The sequence below is a fragment of the Lathamus discolor genome, chromosome Z (assembly GCF_037157495.1).
Source record: "Lathamus discolor isolate bLatDis1 chromosome Z, bLatDis1.hap1, whole genome shotgun sequence".
Classification (NCBI taxonomy): Eukaryota; Metazoa; Chordata; class Aves; order Psittaciformes; family Psittacidae; genus Lathamus; species Lathamus discolor.
Genome location: NC_088909.1, coordinates 78,203,357 through 78,217,419, shown reverse-complemented (window position 1 = coordinate 78,217,419; position 14,063 = coordinate 78,203,357). Strand labels below are relative to the sequence as shown.

The following is a 14,063-nucleotide window of genomic DNA, read 5'->3' as shown; positions in this document are numbered from 1 at the left end:
AAAAGAAAGGACTGGGTATCTGAACAAACGATGGCCTGGAATCTTCAGTTCACCAGGCCCTTCAGCTCCAACACTGTCAAGTTCCATAGTTAACATAGTCACATGTTAAAAATGTAACCAAAACCAGAAGACCTGGTAGAACTGGGGACATAGTACCTATCACTTTACAGGAGTAACCCCTGTGATCTGAGAATTGTGCTGATTACCAAACGATAAAGGAAATCAAACATCCTAAGCCTACAAAGTGTATTACCCCCATGGTCCAGTGCACGACAGCCACTAAGCAGTGGTCACGAAATAGCTTTCCTGGCATGGGGCTGCAGGGAGATCCTGTGCTCTGAAGCTGCAGCGTGGGTCACAGTTAAACACAAAGTCCCAAGCTCCATGGCTCACTGATTTGATTCCTCATGGCAAGTCCCATGCCCAGAGGAATACTTTTTAAACAGGCTGATTAATGCTGTCTGTTTCAAAAAGGCAAAGCAGCTTCATATTAACTCCTAGATGGTTTTGATATCTGGTCTCATGGATATGCTAAGAGTTTGCAAGTGAATATAAAATCTCAAAATCCCAATAAAGCAATTTTTAGCAGATGCTGTAAGGTTCACATAAAGAATAATGACTTTTTCTTAATTGTTCTAAATAAATCTTTCATGGCAGAATGAACAATGCAAGCACACCATTGTAAAGCAACCAGAAACACACCTGCGACTTTACTTTTTCGTCATAACAGTTTGGAATTTATTCACTCAAAACTTCCATGTAGACAGAACAGCAGTAACAAAATATCTGTACACTACTTCTGTTACAAATATAGATACTATTTAAGATGACTTTACATACTCTAATGTAGGCATTTCTCACTCTAACCAAGGAATAAGTATAGAAAAACAATTCCATAACAACAGCATCTAGTAATGATACCATCTGTTTTCTTTCATCTCTACCCTACTGCAGTGTAACTTCTGGAATAGTTAAAAAGACAAAGAGGGTGGTTTATTTAGTTAATTCATTTAGACATAACTATCAATCTGTTAATACTATTTCACAGACATTCCTAATACTGCTTTTGTGTTCCACTAAAACAAATGCTAGTCTTTTGTATCTCCCCCTAATAACAGCCTGACCATTCCCTGCATTTTCAGCTCAGATTTTTCTTAAATGACAACTGACACGGTGGCCTTCTTGCTACAGATTTATTTTTGCTAATTAACACAAAGGTTATTGTTGGTAATTACAAATCTTCTGCAAAAGACTTAGCAAATTTTTCTGCAGGAAGGTAAATCATAGGCAAAGTGCACTTTATCTGCTAGATTCCTAAGAGCCAGTTTAAAGGAGAAGAGGCAAAGGCAGGCTACAATCAGTTAAGGGTTTGGACACAGTCTTATTGGAGATTCCATCTTAGGAAATTGAGTTCATAAATTTATTGACCACACTGCTGGTCAAACAACTGCTCCATGGACTAAACACTGTCTTGTATTTCTGCCTTAAAATTAAATCTGAGGGCCCAAACCAGTATTTGTGGCCCTCAAATCTCCTCTTCTGCTTAATGATGATACGTAAAGACCTTCACTGCTGTCTTACTACTCACCCCTACCATGGAAATTTTCAGCATTTACCTACCCTCAACTCCTGGTTTTAGGTCTCCTCAGTCAAAGGAGGACCCGACCTTTGCTGCTATTGGTAATGGCTCTAACACTGTAACATCAAATTCTTCCACCTTGGCTTAACCAATAACCACAAGCTAAGTAAACCTGCCCTCAGAGGTTTGTTTGTGGCTCTGATTGAGGTAGCTTACATGAAACACTGGAAAAGGACAACTTTCTCTTCTAGAGAAGACTGAGAGGAAATCTCATTAATGCATATAAATATCTCAAAGGTGGGTGCCAGGATGATGGTGCCACACTCTTTACAGTGGTGCCCAGCGACAGGACATGGAGCAATGACCATAACCTAAAACACAAGAAGTTTTACCTCAACATGAGGGAGAACTTCTTTACATAGAGGGTAGCAGAGCACTAGAACAGGCTGCCCAGGGGGGTCATGGAGTCTCCTTCTCATTTAAAACCCATCTGGATGTGTTCCTGTGTAACCTGCTGGTGGTCCTGCCGTGCAGGGTGGTTGGACTGGATGATCTCCAGAGGTCCCTTACAACCCTAATGATTCTGTGATTCCCTTACAAATCTTTCACATTGGAAAGGTTGCTTTCGCATCCGTATAGGCTAAAAACCACTACTATTATAAAAGAATTTGAGTTGTTCTAATACTGCAGTTGCTAGGCACCCTCATTCGCCAGGAGTAGCTTCCTGTAGCAAATGGATTTTTCAGCCTTGAGCACAAGTCCTCTCCTTTCAAAACAAACATACATACACTCTTGCCTCAAACAAAAGAAAACCCCAAACAAATAACAAACCTAAACCCTCAAACCTAAGCCAAACTAAAGCAGTTTTATTTTTATTTTGGACACAACATGGCTTATGAAATTTAAATACACAGAAAAAAACCCCACCCAAGCCACCCACTCAGGTCCTCCTACTTGGGCATTGTGAAATAACACAAACAACCACCTAAATCCATTAATAATCTGCCTCCAGACCACATACTATTTCTTCTTTTTGTAGAGTTTGATATTTTGTTAATTCTTTCTTCAATAACCTTTTTTCTGACTATTGCCACTCATGCCACCCCCTTGTTGACTTTATCATTTTTCCAACATATTTCAAATATCCAAAGCTTCTGAGCAGAACATTCCAGTTTTGCTGTGTGGTTATTAATGCAAGCATTCCTTTCTTTCTTTTTTTTTTTTTTTCCCTGGTGACTTAGAAGCATTCAGTATAACACTAATAGGAAAAATATCCATGTCTTTACATAGCTGACATAACTTATCCCCATGGCTTGACAGTAAGAGAAATACTTCTATTGTATACAAAAATGTGGTTAAATGTTATTCTTCAGTGTTGTAACACAGTTCTGTGAAGCTGAAAAAGCAAGAAGGCTATATAAACATTTCCATTCTCTTTGCTATCTGGAGTGTAAGTAACAGTCTTATTGACCCTACCCCTTCAGGTAGCCAGTTCATGACAAAACAGTCAAAGTGACTGTTCCTTTTGTCCTTTTCAGAATAGCAACAGCTTCCTCATGGGTCACCCCTTCTAAACTCTGCCCATTCACAGCAATGATTTGATCCCCTCTCTTCAGGCGTCCATCTTCTGCTGCTGCACCCTGAAATGATACAACACGTAACTGCAGATCCATGCATTTCTTTTTCTCCCTTTGGTCTGAGTAAGATGGGTTCTGTATACAAAAACCCTTAAAGCTTTTTGTATTTTAATGACTCAAATACAGTCAATTGTAGTACAGCCTGCTACTGCTGCAGTATGCCCTGCCTTCTCTAAGTTTCACAACATTTAGAAATCAGATCTGTAGGACTTTTTGTTCTCTAAACCCTCTTCGCCCAGCCAGGGTAACAATTAACCTCTGCTATCACAGAAGTAAGATTTTCAGGACCTGAAGAAATTTTCAGCAATTGGTATAAGAAATTTACTAATCAAAACCAAGCTCTGTACTTTGATGTTTTTATAAAAGATTGGGATTCTTGATTCCAGTTTTCTTTGAGTCAAGGCTGTTTCCTAGGACAGTCCAATCTATCAGTACCTGAACTTTTCCAAAGATCCAGGCTTGAGCTTAATTATTTCATCTTGGTCTATCCTTCAGACTCTGAGTCACAATAAACAAAAAAGTACCTTCTATTACCTGAAGAAAATACACTATAAAAATATGGCAAGAGGTCTGTTTTTCTAAGTATGTGCACAATTTCATTTTGGAGGGCTGAAGAAGACTACCACACGCAAAGTCACATGATTTTTGAAATTCTGAATCTTCCTAAGGCTATAGCGTTCAAATGCTGCAAGCACATTCTGACCAGCCTTTGCACCAAGGAAGAAACGCTATGAGAAACTAACAGTCCTTTGGCCTCAGACTCAAGCCACTCTCTAAGACAGCAGTTGCTACGAACTAAGTAATAAATTGAACAAATTCAAAATTTACACTTACCTTTGCAAACACCGTCTTCACATAAATAGGTAAGTCTCCATGGGGACTGCCATAACCACCCACAATACTAAAGCCTAGGCCATCTGGTCCTCTATCCAGAGTAATCGTCTTGTACTGAGGAGGTCTAAGAAAAGGAAGAAGAGTATTGCAATGTTAGCTGAACTTACGACTTAACCTGTAGAATGGTCAACAACAAAAACAAAAAAAATTTCAAGTTAAGCAATATATTTGCTGGCAGTGCTCAAGGCCAGGCTAGAAAGGGCTTTGAGCAACCTGCTCTAGTGGAAGGTGTCCCTGCCCATGGCACGGGGGTTTGAATTGGATGACCTTTAAGGTCCCTTCCAACCCAAACAATTCTATGATTCTATGACTCTATTCCACCATCACTACATATGCTTTTATTATAACGAATTGGCTACTTTAGTTCATGTAGAACACTGTAACTGTCTAATGCCCTTATTATTACTCAAAGGTAGCTATTTCAAACACCTCTTTCACTCAGCTCAGGGCACAGTTACAACTGCAATGTCCCACTAACAGCGCTTAGTAGTGAAGTAAAGATGAAAACCTGTACCTCAATTCTTTGTAACAAATACCTACATTAAAAATCCTGTAATTCATTACACATCCTAAAAACCACCGAAAATTAGCCCAACAGTTTATTCTGTAAGGTGTAATTGCTTCCCTCTTCCTTTAATATATGAATGTGTTATTTCTATATATGTGTTCATACAGACTATTAATAGGTATATTTCCCCACATATTCTTTACTATAAGAAGTTTTGAAGTTCAATCTTTTGAAATACATCTGTATGGCTAAAAAAAACCCCTTTCCCTCTTTGCCTAATCCTAGAAGAATAATGCCTCAGATTTACAACTGAATTTGGGTCAAAACTTGTTTTCATAGCTGTACTTTGCAGTATACCACAAGCAGTGTACCATGTATACCAGGAAAATCTGACACTTGATAGCCCATTGCTAGAAAGCACATTATGGAAACACACATAGCACTGTGGAAAGGGCCTTGCTATTTAAGTCTGAGAAAAAAACATTCTGGGTTTATCAATTAATCCCAGCTACCAAGGCCAAGTGAAACAAAGGAGACTGTATTTACAGAGAAGAAATCAAATCACAACTTTACAAAGGAGCAAAATAAAGCGGCACAGCAAATCATGTCACGAAGAACGTAGAAAAGGGCCCATGTATATCAAATATGTAAGTAATGATCAAGTTAAGTCATCCATTATTTGCTAGAATTTTTAAGCTTTTCCAGGCTGAGTACCACATAAAATAACACGTTATAGAGGTTGTATATTCTACAGTTACTGACCCTAACTCATCCTGAAAAATGCTGGTTGAAGTTAGTCCCGCAAATGAAAGACTGGAAGTAGGTGGATCCTGCTGATGACCAGTTACGACACTCACTTCTCCTCCAGCTACAACCTAGCAACAGAGTTTGGAAACGAGTAAAATGAGAATGTTGACACTAAAATAATTCATTGTAGCAGCTGCCAAAACCGTATTCAGAAAATACTTCAAATGTCACCAAAGATTTTTTTACCTGCAGCTCAATAGTGCCTGAAGCATTCTTTAAGAGACTAACAGCTTGGGAGTGAGTCATGCCCTCCGTAGATGTTCCACAGATGCTAACAATCCTGTCCCCAACCTGCAGAAGAAAAATGTAGAAAATCTAGCTAACAATAACTTTCATTACATAGATTTATTTGTCAGGTTCTTTCAATAATAGCAGATCTGTGCATTTGTATTTAGCCAGATTTTATTAGTGATTCACTGCAGGAAGAAAGAAATCAGCAACTATTCATGGTACCTTTTCTCTTGAAGACAAATCATCTTTGAACTACATAATGACCCATTGCAAAGGCAGAAAATTCAATATCACAATTAGCAAATTACACTGGTTTAGTGTATTCAGTGTAAAAAAGTAATTATGCTTTACCAAATTGATCCTAAAAATTAGAAATATACAGCACGTAAAAAAGACATGCATTTTGAATGCCATCTGACTGAAGTGGTAAATTATCAGAGATTGTATGTTTGAATTCATCATGAAATAACACCATCCATTTTCAAAGGAGCATGAGTCAAATTCAACTACATACAGTGTCAACTGAATACAGTACGTATGTAAGTGCTGTATGATAGAAGACCTCACACTTTAACCCAGAACCTAGAAAGTACTACCTCTATCCCAAGACAGATAAGCACAGAAAACTTGAGAGATAAAACAGACGGCATACACACAGACCACCACGCTCACCAGCAGAGCTCACTTACAGAATCTGTCACTCTGAACTACTCTCCCTACTTTTAATTTTCACAAGCTGACTACCTCTGTTATCCAAGATTGCTAGCATGGTAAGAGCTAATTGGTGAAAGGTAACTAACTTGGGGAAGGAAGTCCTAAAGCAATCCAAGTTCCCTTCTCATCAATCCAAACAGCAGAAATTCTTGTCACAGCCAGAAGCATTTATGACTACATCATTAAACTGCTAACTTATTGCCTGCCTAACGCAATTATTGTGCATTACCCATGCAATCTTTACAACCTTCTTAACAATTAACTTACTCTGAGTTTTTGAGTCTGAGCTGCAACTCCATTCGGGTGCATCATGGCAATAAATATAGGAACATCCCCAAGAGGACTTCCTACACCTCCAGCAATGCTCACTCCTAGTGAATCTGCAGGGCCCTGTTATCGTAATAAAAAAACATTAGATTTTTCTGGGAAAACACATGCAGAGAATTGTAAGCTTATCTCAAATACTTACGAAAGCCCCTACATTATGAAAATTATAATTTCATTGTCTCAAACCATTTTTTAAGCTTAACTATTTCACAACATTTTGAGAAAGTGCAAGTGAAACGTTTCTTCCTGTGTTAGGTGACAATCTGCTGACTTAGATGTATGCTTTATCTTAACCAAACTAAATAATTACAGGATCCAGTGTCAGACCTTTACTGTCAGCATAGAAAGTATGGGCAAGGAAAACTGGACAGATGGAATTGATTGTCTTTGTTTGTATCAATCTCATGCTACAAACTTCCCAAAGACTAATCTTTATGCTCCCCCTAGTGTCCTATTATTGAAGAACAGAACTAGCTGTTCACTACTATACAACACCCTACCTAACGACAAAAACTGCTTTTGTAAGCTAGTATTTGCAGATTCTACCGTAAAAAGAGAATGCCTAAATATAATACATGTAGTCAAGTTAACTAGATGCTGGGTAAAGTCAAATCAATATAAATATTTTGGACAATCAGAAGCAGCCATGCTCCTGTAAATAACGAAATTGACTGAACTCCACACTTGAAAACTTGGCAGCTGTCACGTAAGAGCCTAAAATACCTATGGAAAAAAAACCCATGAAATACCAAACAATAGGCTTGCAACGTTGGTACAGTTCCCCTGATTTCACTAAAACAGTCTGGATATAACTCAGTCTCGTAACAGTAAAACTTGGTCCCATTATCTCTTACTAGTCTTTCCTCCTCTTGCTTTCAGGTCACAGAATGTGATAGCACAGATCACACTGCTTTTACATAAACATATAGGCACTGGAGATCATACAGTGTTGACCTGAAAAGGCAGTCAAATGAATTAGGCATACCAATTCCTCTCTCAAAACAACTAACAGGGCCAGACTTCTTCCTTTCTGTAAACACACCTATTGACAACATCTACAAAACCTGCTCCTGATATATAACATTTCATGCTGTAACTTACCTTTTTTATTTCAACTGTTCTTAGTCCCTGTATTTCAGAAGCTGCTGTTAACGAATTGGGAAAAAAAAAAAAAAAAAAAAGAAAAAAAAGTTAAAACTAGCATTTTTAGGAATACTTCACATGACAGTTATTCAAACCACTATAATGATTCTAACATTCTGCTGGTCTACTGCAGACATATTTTTTAAGCAGATTTTGAAAGTGGCTGTCATTAAATTAATAGGATTGAAATGCTTCCAGAATGGGTGAAAGTAGTCATTCCATTCTCTCAATTTAAATACCTTTCGGAATAACACTGTTGTGCATGCTAGAATGGAATATAAAAAAATGCTATTTACCAGTAGTACTTTTGCTCAAAGTAACTTTGTTCTAAATTTGAGCATGAGACAGCTATTCCATATCTAGTCTAATTTAATTATACAGTATCTGGATTTCTATGAATAAGACAGCTTGACTGAAGACATACGTAGACTAAATAAAAATTATGACAACTTAAATTCTGAATATCTATATTTCTGGTATAAGAAGCTGACAGTTTATAAAAAAGTTACTCAAAGATATATATGACCCACTGTACAATAACCACCCCTGCAGCACTTTAATGACTAACAAATCATTTTCAGGCTTACAGCACATAATGATAACATTTTAGGGAAAGTGAAAGATCTCAGCTCTCAGTTCACATGTACAATATACTGAAAGCACCAAAGAAACCTTACTGGTATTCTTCTTTAGACCACTTTCAGAGACCTCAGGTGCACTGGACCCAGAAACCGGGAAAGTGAAGGATGAGAGACTGCTGCTTCCTTCACTGACCTAAATACAGTGTTACACAGTGATTAGAGAAAAGCTTCAGACACCCAGTTAATAAAAAAGTCACCCATGGTATTCAGTGGATTCTGCTGTATTTTACTTTTTCTGTGCCTAGCTAAATCTGACACAGTGAACCTCCACATATTTCTTGGTCACTCTAGAGGGCTGCTTGTTTGAAACATCATTAGACTAACAGAGACTGCATGCATACAACCCCCATGAAATGCTTTGAACCACTGCTTTTGAGGGTCACACTATGACCCTATATTTGCACCTTCTACAAACTCACCAAGACCTTCTAGTTGAAAAGTCAGCAACAATTATCAAGGTAGGGACAGAATATAAAAGACAGATCTTTATATATTCTTGTGTATCTCATGTTCACCCACTGCATCAGCTAAAATTAAGATTAGGCTCTCCACTCAGTTTAAACTGCACAATTCCCAGACAGATTTTCACTATATCAGCATGGCGATGTAAAGGAACAACATGGCTCCCAGTGAGACCGGCTTGCTGACTGTTACAGACTCTTCAAAACATTCAACATTTTTGGCTTCTTCTTACTTAAGTACTTACAATTCCGACCACTCAGAGCTTGCATGTTTTCATCTTGTCTGGCACTACCCATTTTGAAGAGAGCCTAATACTTCAGTCTTATCCAGTCGTAACCTGCTCACTTGAAACTATTTTGTTATGATTTGTCTTAAAACTGTTTATTTTCAGTAACTGATGATCTGCATACCCAGCTTGTAACTAGAGAAATTCCTAAGGTAACTTGTGAGCTCTCAGAAATACAGCTCTGCTGAGGATAATTACAGTATGAGCTGCGACCACATAAATGATGCACATTCAAATGCAGAAACTGATGCAAGTTGGAAACACTCTACCATGAGGTCAATAATAAAATAAATGAACTTGAGAGAAGTCTGGTGGCAAAGGTGCAGGTTACCTGCTCCTGATGACAAAGTTTATGATAAGAAGATGCAAAGAATGAAGAAATTAATTAAATTTACTGAAACAATACTGCACTGCATACCAAACTCTCCTAAAGTAACAAAGAGGTTAAAAGTCGACTCCCAATTTCTTGTGGCATCAATGAGAATCATAGCTCTTTCTGCTTCTCAGGCTGGAACCATAAAAATCAGACTAGGCAACACAGCAAAACCATTTCTGGATTACATTTTTTGCTAGATCATGTCTTTAACAGATGCAATATGCTAAAATGAACATACTAGACAAAAACTACTTTTCTTCACCTTGGATTGGTAAGTGGAAAATCATTGTCATCATAAACCCAATTCTTTTTATTTGGTTTCATATTTAACTGTTGTTTCTTCCAAACTGAACAGTTACATACCTGACTGCTCTGGGATGTTCTCCTCTCGGAGTGGAATGGACCAGCTTTTATTCTTCCGACCTCTAGTCTTACCATACCTAGAGAACACTGAAGAACCAGTCACTTAGAACACATCTCCCATATGTACAATATTAAAGACTATGACAATATTTAACTCACTTATTAGATGGTGGAAGAAGAAAAAAATATGGTCAGAGAGGAAAATAATGGGTTATCAGCCCTGCAGTGAACTCTGACCAGATAGAGACACAGAAATGAAGTATAGTGTGATATTCAATACTGAGCAGGGTACTTTCTGGATTAACCAGTATTACAACACAGATGTGAAAATTTCCCAAGAAGACTAACTCTGTTACCTTCCACTTAATAGAGAGTAATTTTGGCTTCTCAACTGTAATGTCAACATATATTTTCAAGATGGCATTTTTCAAGGAACAGTGAAATTGACTATTTTCACAATAAGCATTAAAAATAGTAAAATACCTGAAAGCATTAATCGTTATTTCTGTTAATATGACTAAGAGCATGGAATTTAAACTGGTAGTTAGTCATCTCTCTCCCAGTCTTGAAATTATCTGTTACTCTGGATCCATACCAATGTAACTAAAGAAATTTGGGCAGGTGGTTTTCCCAGCATCTATACACAGTTCACATGGCACTTCTGCATCTGACTCCCAGCAGGAAGCTGGGTGATATGGACTGTTTGCACATTGAAAAATCCTTCCACTGCTCTTTAAGCTTTTTATTATGACATTAAGTATTGACATCTCTGCACAAAATGCATGACCCAGAAGAAAATCCACCCTACAATGAAATATTTAGAAACCAAGATATTAGGCTGACTTTGGGAACAGATACATTATCACAGACAATATTTAGAAAACTGAACTTCCAAAATAACACAAGTAGTGTCAATAGAAAGCTACCCATCTGCAACATGCTCAATACAAAAATTTCAAGTTTTGTTGCTAATTTGCTTTCCCTTCTTTCTTTCACTGGGAAACTGTTAGTATGAACTCCTGTATCCAAATAAGTCAGTATTACGTGAGTTTGCCTTTATTTATCATGTTTTAGATGTATTAACCTAAGAGAGGTTCATGTATTTGTCAGAAAATCCTCTGTAAGTAACAGACCAATATATCAAAACTGACAGCAGGACATGTCCATTCAAACAGGGTTTCTATACCTCATATCCTGTTGCTATTCTTTCAGGAGTGATACTAAAAGGCTTATTGCTAAAGTGCTCTTTATTTTTTAAATAACGTTGACTTCATTGTGTCCTGGGAAAAACTTGATCAAAGCTCAGGCAAAACCATTCTTTCCTGCTTGTATTAAACCATATGGACAACTCTTATCCAAAATGGAAAATTGAGGAAGTAGCCTACATACCTAAAACTACCACATCCTCCCATAAAATGCAAACCCACAAATGAGATTTTAAAGTTATAATGTGTCAAAGTGGGAGGTAATACTCCCCAACAGAACTTGTGAACACATCAGTTCACATTTAGTTTTATTACAGTTTACTCCCTTTTCCTGAAATCTCCCATTTGATGAATCCCTAAGATAAATGAGGGGGAAAAAATGATCAACTTTTCACATTTTATAGATACTTTGAAAGAAACACTGCAAGAATAAGTAGAATTCTCAGCCTGACAACACATTCGAGTGGTCTCACGCTACTTAAAAAATATTAGGATTTTCCAAATATATAAATAATTTTGTAGCAAAATACATTTCAGTCCATTCAAGACAATTCACTCACAATCTTACACTCATGAATGAAACAGAAAACTGACACCTGAAATAAAAATGGGAAATGTCCACATGTGATTGTGCTTTATTCTATTTATATTATGAGAATAAAAAAGAATCATTAAGAATAATATATCTGAGATGTTTTTAAAGACTCATTCCTCAGAACTAGGGCAATCAATTACAAGTAGCACTGAGTGGGATGAAATATTTAACACACGAATATAAGAATGAAAGGTGAGAACTAAGAATCTTCAATTAGATAGTTTAAAACACGTGCCAAAATTAAACTTTCCACATACATGTTGAAAATGGCATTTTAACTTAAGAGAAATGTAGAAGTGAAGCGTATGAAGAAGAAACATACTGTCCTTAGATAAAGTATCAGGTAAGAATGGAAAAGTACCATTACCCCAGAAGACCTATAAATGAGTTCACTGTCAGAACAGACCCTTGGCATTCTCACTTACAGGCTAATGCTGAAAATATGGAAGAATTGCTCCTAGCTCCCCTTTTTATTCCCCTTTCCCCTCAAAACAAAGGTCGAGGAACTGTTCGAGATCTAGAAAATTGTATCTTTGGATGCTGAGTGCAAAGAATGATGATTGTGTGTCCATGTAATCCAAGAGTCAGCCATGAGTAGCGGCTGTTAATTTTTTTCCAGTGGAATGGTTTTCTATTGGAAAATGCTGACTCAATGGAATCCTAACCATGCAACAGGAATGATTCAAAACCCTGGATGGAAATAGATGAGCTAGCTGACCAGCTGGACTTCCTGTTAGGAAACATTTATCTGACTTCATTCTGATTTCTAAATAGCAGGAGGACATCAGAAACACAAAATTTATTGAGAACAGAAAATCTGGTCCAAGAGCTGCAGACAGGAATTTATACTTAAACTATCTTTGTGAGAAAGCAGTTTCTTATACTAGATGGTTTGGTCACTGGAAAATGTATTACATCATTTAATGGATGTAAGGTGACCTCTAGATGTAAAAAAAAAAAAAAAAACGGAAACAAGATGAACATTGTCAGCTATCAAAGTAATCACTTTTTGGCACAGATACTGTGATGAATTTTCCGGCATTTAAAGTCAGCTCTGTGTATCTTTCTGAAAATGTGAGACAGTTAACCAGCTATCAGTTTGCTGGAAAAAATACAGGTTGCGTTTTAGGTTGTTCTAGGTACTGGTCTTCTGTTGTGTTATAAACATATGACATTTTGCACCACCACTACTTCCATTTTCATCAGGCAAAGTATCAAAATCTTAATGCTTTAAACTACAGAAAGCTTAAATTTGGATCCAGAGGTGATTCTCACTGGTATTTCAATAGCAATCTGAACTCAGTCAGAACAAAACTAAAGTTTTCAAAATATCTGGATGACAATTCTTCACTTTTATCCACCTTCTCTTTTCCCGATACCTTTAGCAAAGCTGCAACAGCCTCCTGGTTAGCATTTCGAACATCTTCTCCATTCACTGTCAGTATCTGGTCTCCTTGCATCAATCTTCCATCTGCATCTGCTATTCCTCCTTTGACAATGTCTGACACAAACACACCTGTATCATTTCTGCAAATACACACATGGAGTTTGCATTACAGGATTGTTTGAGGCCTATTTTTATGTCTCGATTTTTTATTGAGTAATGTTGCACTAGCTCCTCTAGAATGGCTAAATAGCTTAAGCACAAGAATTACAGATATGGCCTTCAAGCCCACAGGATCTAAGCACCTTCCTGACTATGCTAAGCATACCCAGCAAGTTCCAGATATTGACTCTCCAGGTACATTCATACCTTTTCCCAACAATACTCAGCCCAAGGCCTTTGCCAGGCTTCTTTTGGAGCTCTATATTGAGTACATCATACATGTCTTCCTCCTTGTACTGGGCCTCATCTCTGTATACAGTCAGACGAACTTTTTGGGGAGTCTGTCGGAGGACATTTATCGCTTCATCATGTGTGGCATTCCTGAGGTCAATTCCATTCACCTGCAATGAAAACATACAATCACAAAGTGTGCAGGACCTTTCAGCAGACAAACAGAAGATGCCTAGCTAGCAAATGATAGTAAGTGATCAAAGAAACCACCACACCTCTAATATCTGATCCCCAGCCCACAGTCTCCCATCTTTAGATGCTGCTCCTTCTTCATATACTTCATGGATTATAATTGCTCCCTGTGAATGCATAAAACAAAAATAAATTGCCTGTTGAAAAAACACGCCCCTACTTTGAACCAAGAGCAACTGAAAATTCCTACTATAATTCATCAGTGACAAATCAAACAGTCAGATGTATGATAAACAGATCATCAAAATATTAAAGAAGGTCAGTTA

General features: G+C 37.5%; 1 protein-coding gene across 6 annotated transcripts in view; it reads right to left on the bottom strand.

The window, feature by feature from the left end:
- Window positions 1–709: 709 nt before the first annotated feature.
- Window positions 710–14,063, bottom strand: part of MPDZ (multiple PDZ domain crumbs cell polarity complex component) — a 93,349-nt gene continuing 79,995 nt past the window's right edge. For all 6 annotated transcript variants that reach the window (XM_065661285.1, XM_065661286.1, XM_065661290.1 and 3 more), the window contains 11 exons: window positions 13,821–13,904; window positions 13,522–13,715; window positions 13,148–13,295; window positions 9,969–10,055; window positions 8,518–8,614; window positions 7,799–7,842; window positions 6,638–6,760; window positions 5,612–5,716; window positions 5,381–5,493; window positions 4,051–4,174; window positions 710–3,219 (listed from right to left, as the gene is read on the bottom strand). In XM_065661285.1, the coding sequence (XP_065517357.1) occupies window positions 3,073–3,219; window positions 4,051–4,174; window positions 5,381–5,493; window positions 5,612–5,716; window positions 6,638–6,760; window positions 7,799–7,842; window positions 8,518–8,614; window positions 9,969–10,055; window positions 13,148–13,295; window positions 13,522–13,715; window positions 13,821–13,904 (1,266 nt within the window). In that variant the 3' untranslated portion in view covers window positions 710–3,072. The remainder of the gene's footprint in view (window positions 3,220–4,050; window positions 4,175–5,380; window positions 5,494–5,611; window positions 5,717–6,637; window positions 6,761–7,798; window positions 7,843–8,517; window positions 8,615–9,968; window positions 10,056–13,147; window positions 13,296–13,521; window positions 13,716–13,820; window positions 13,905–14,063) is intronic.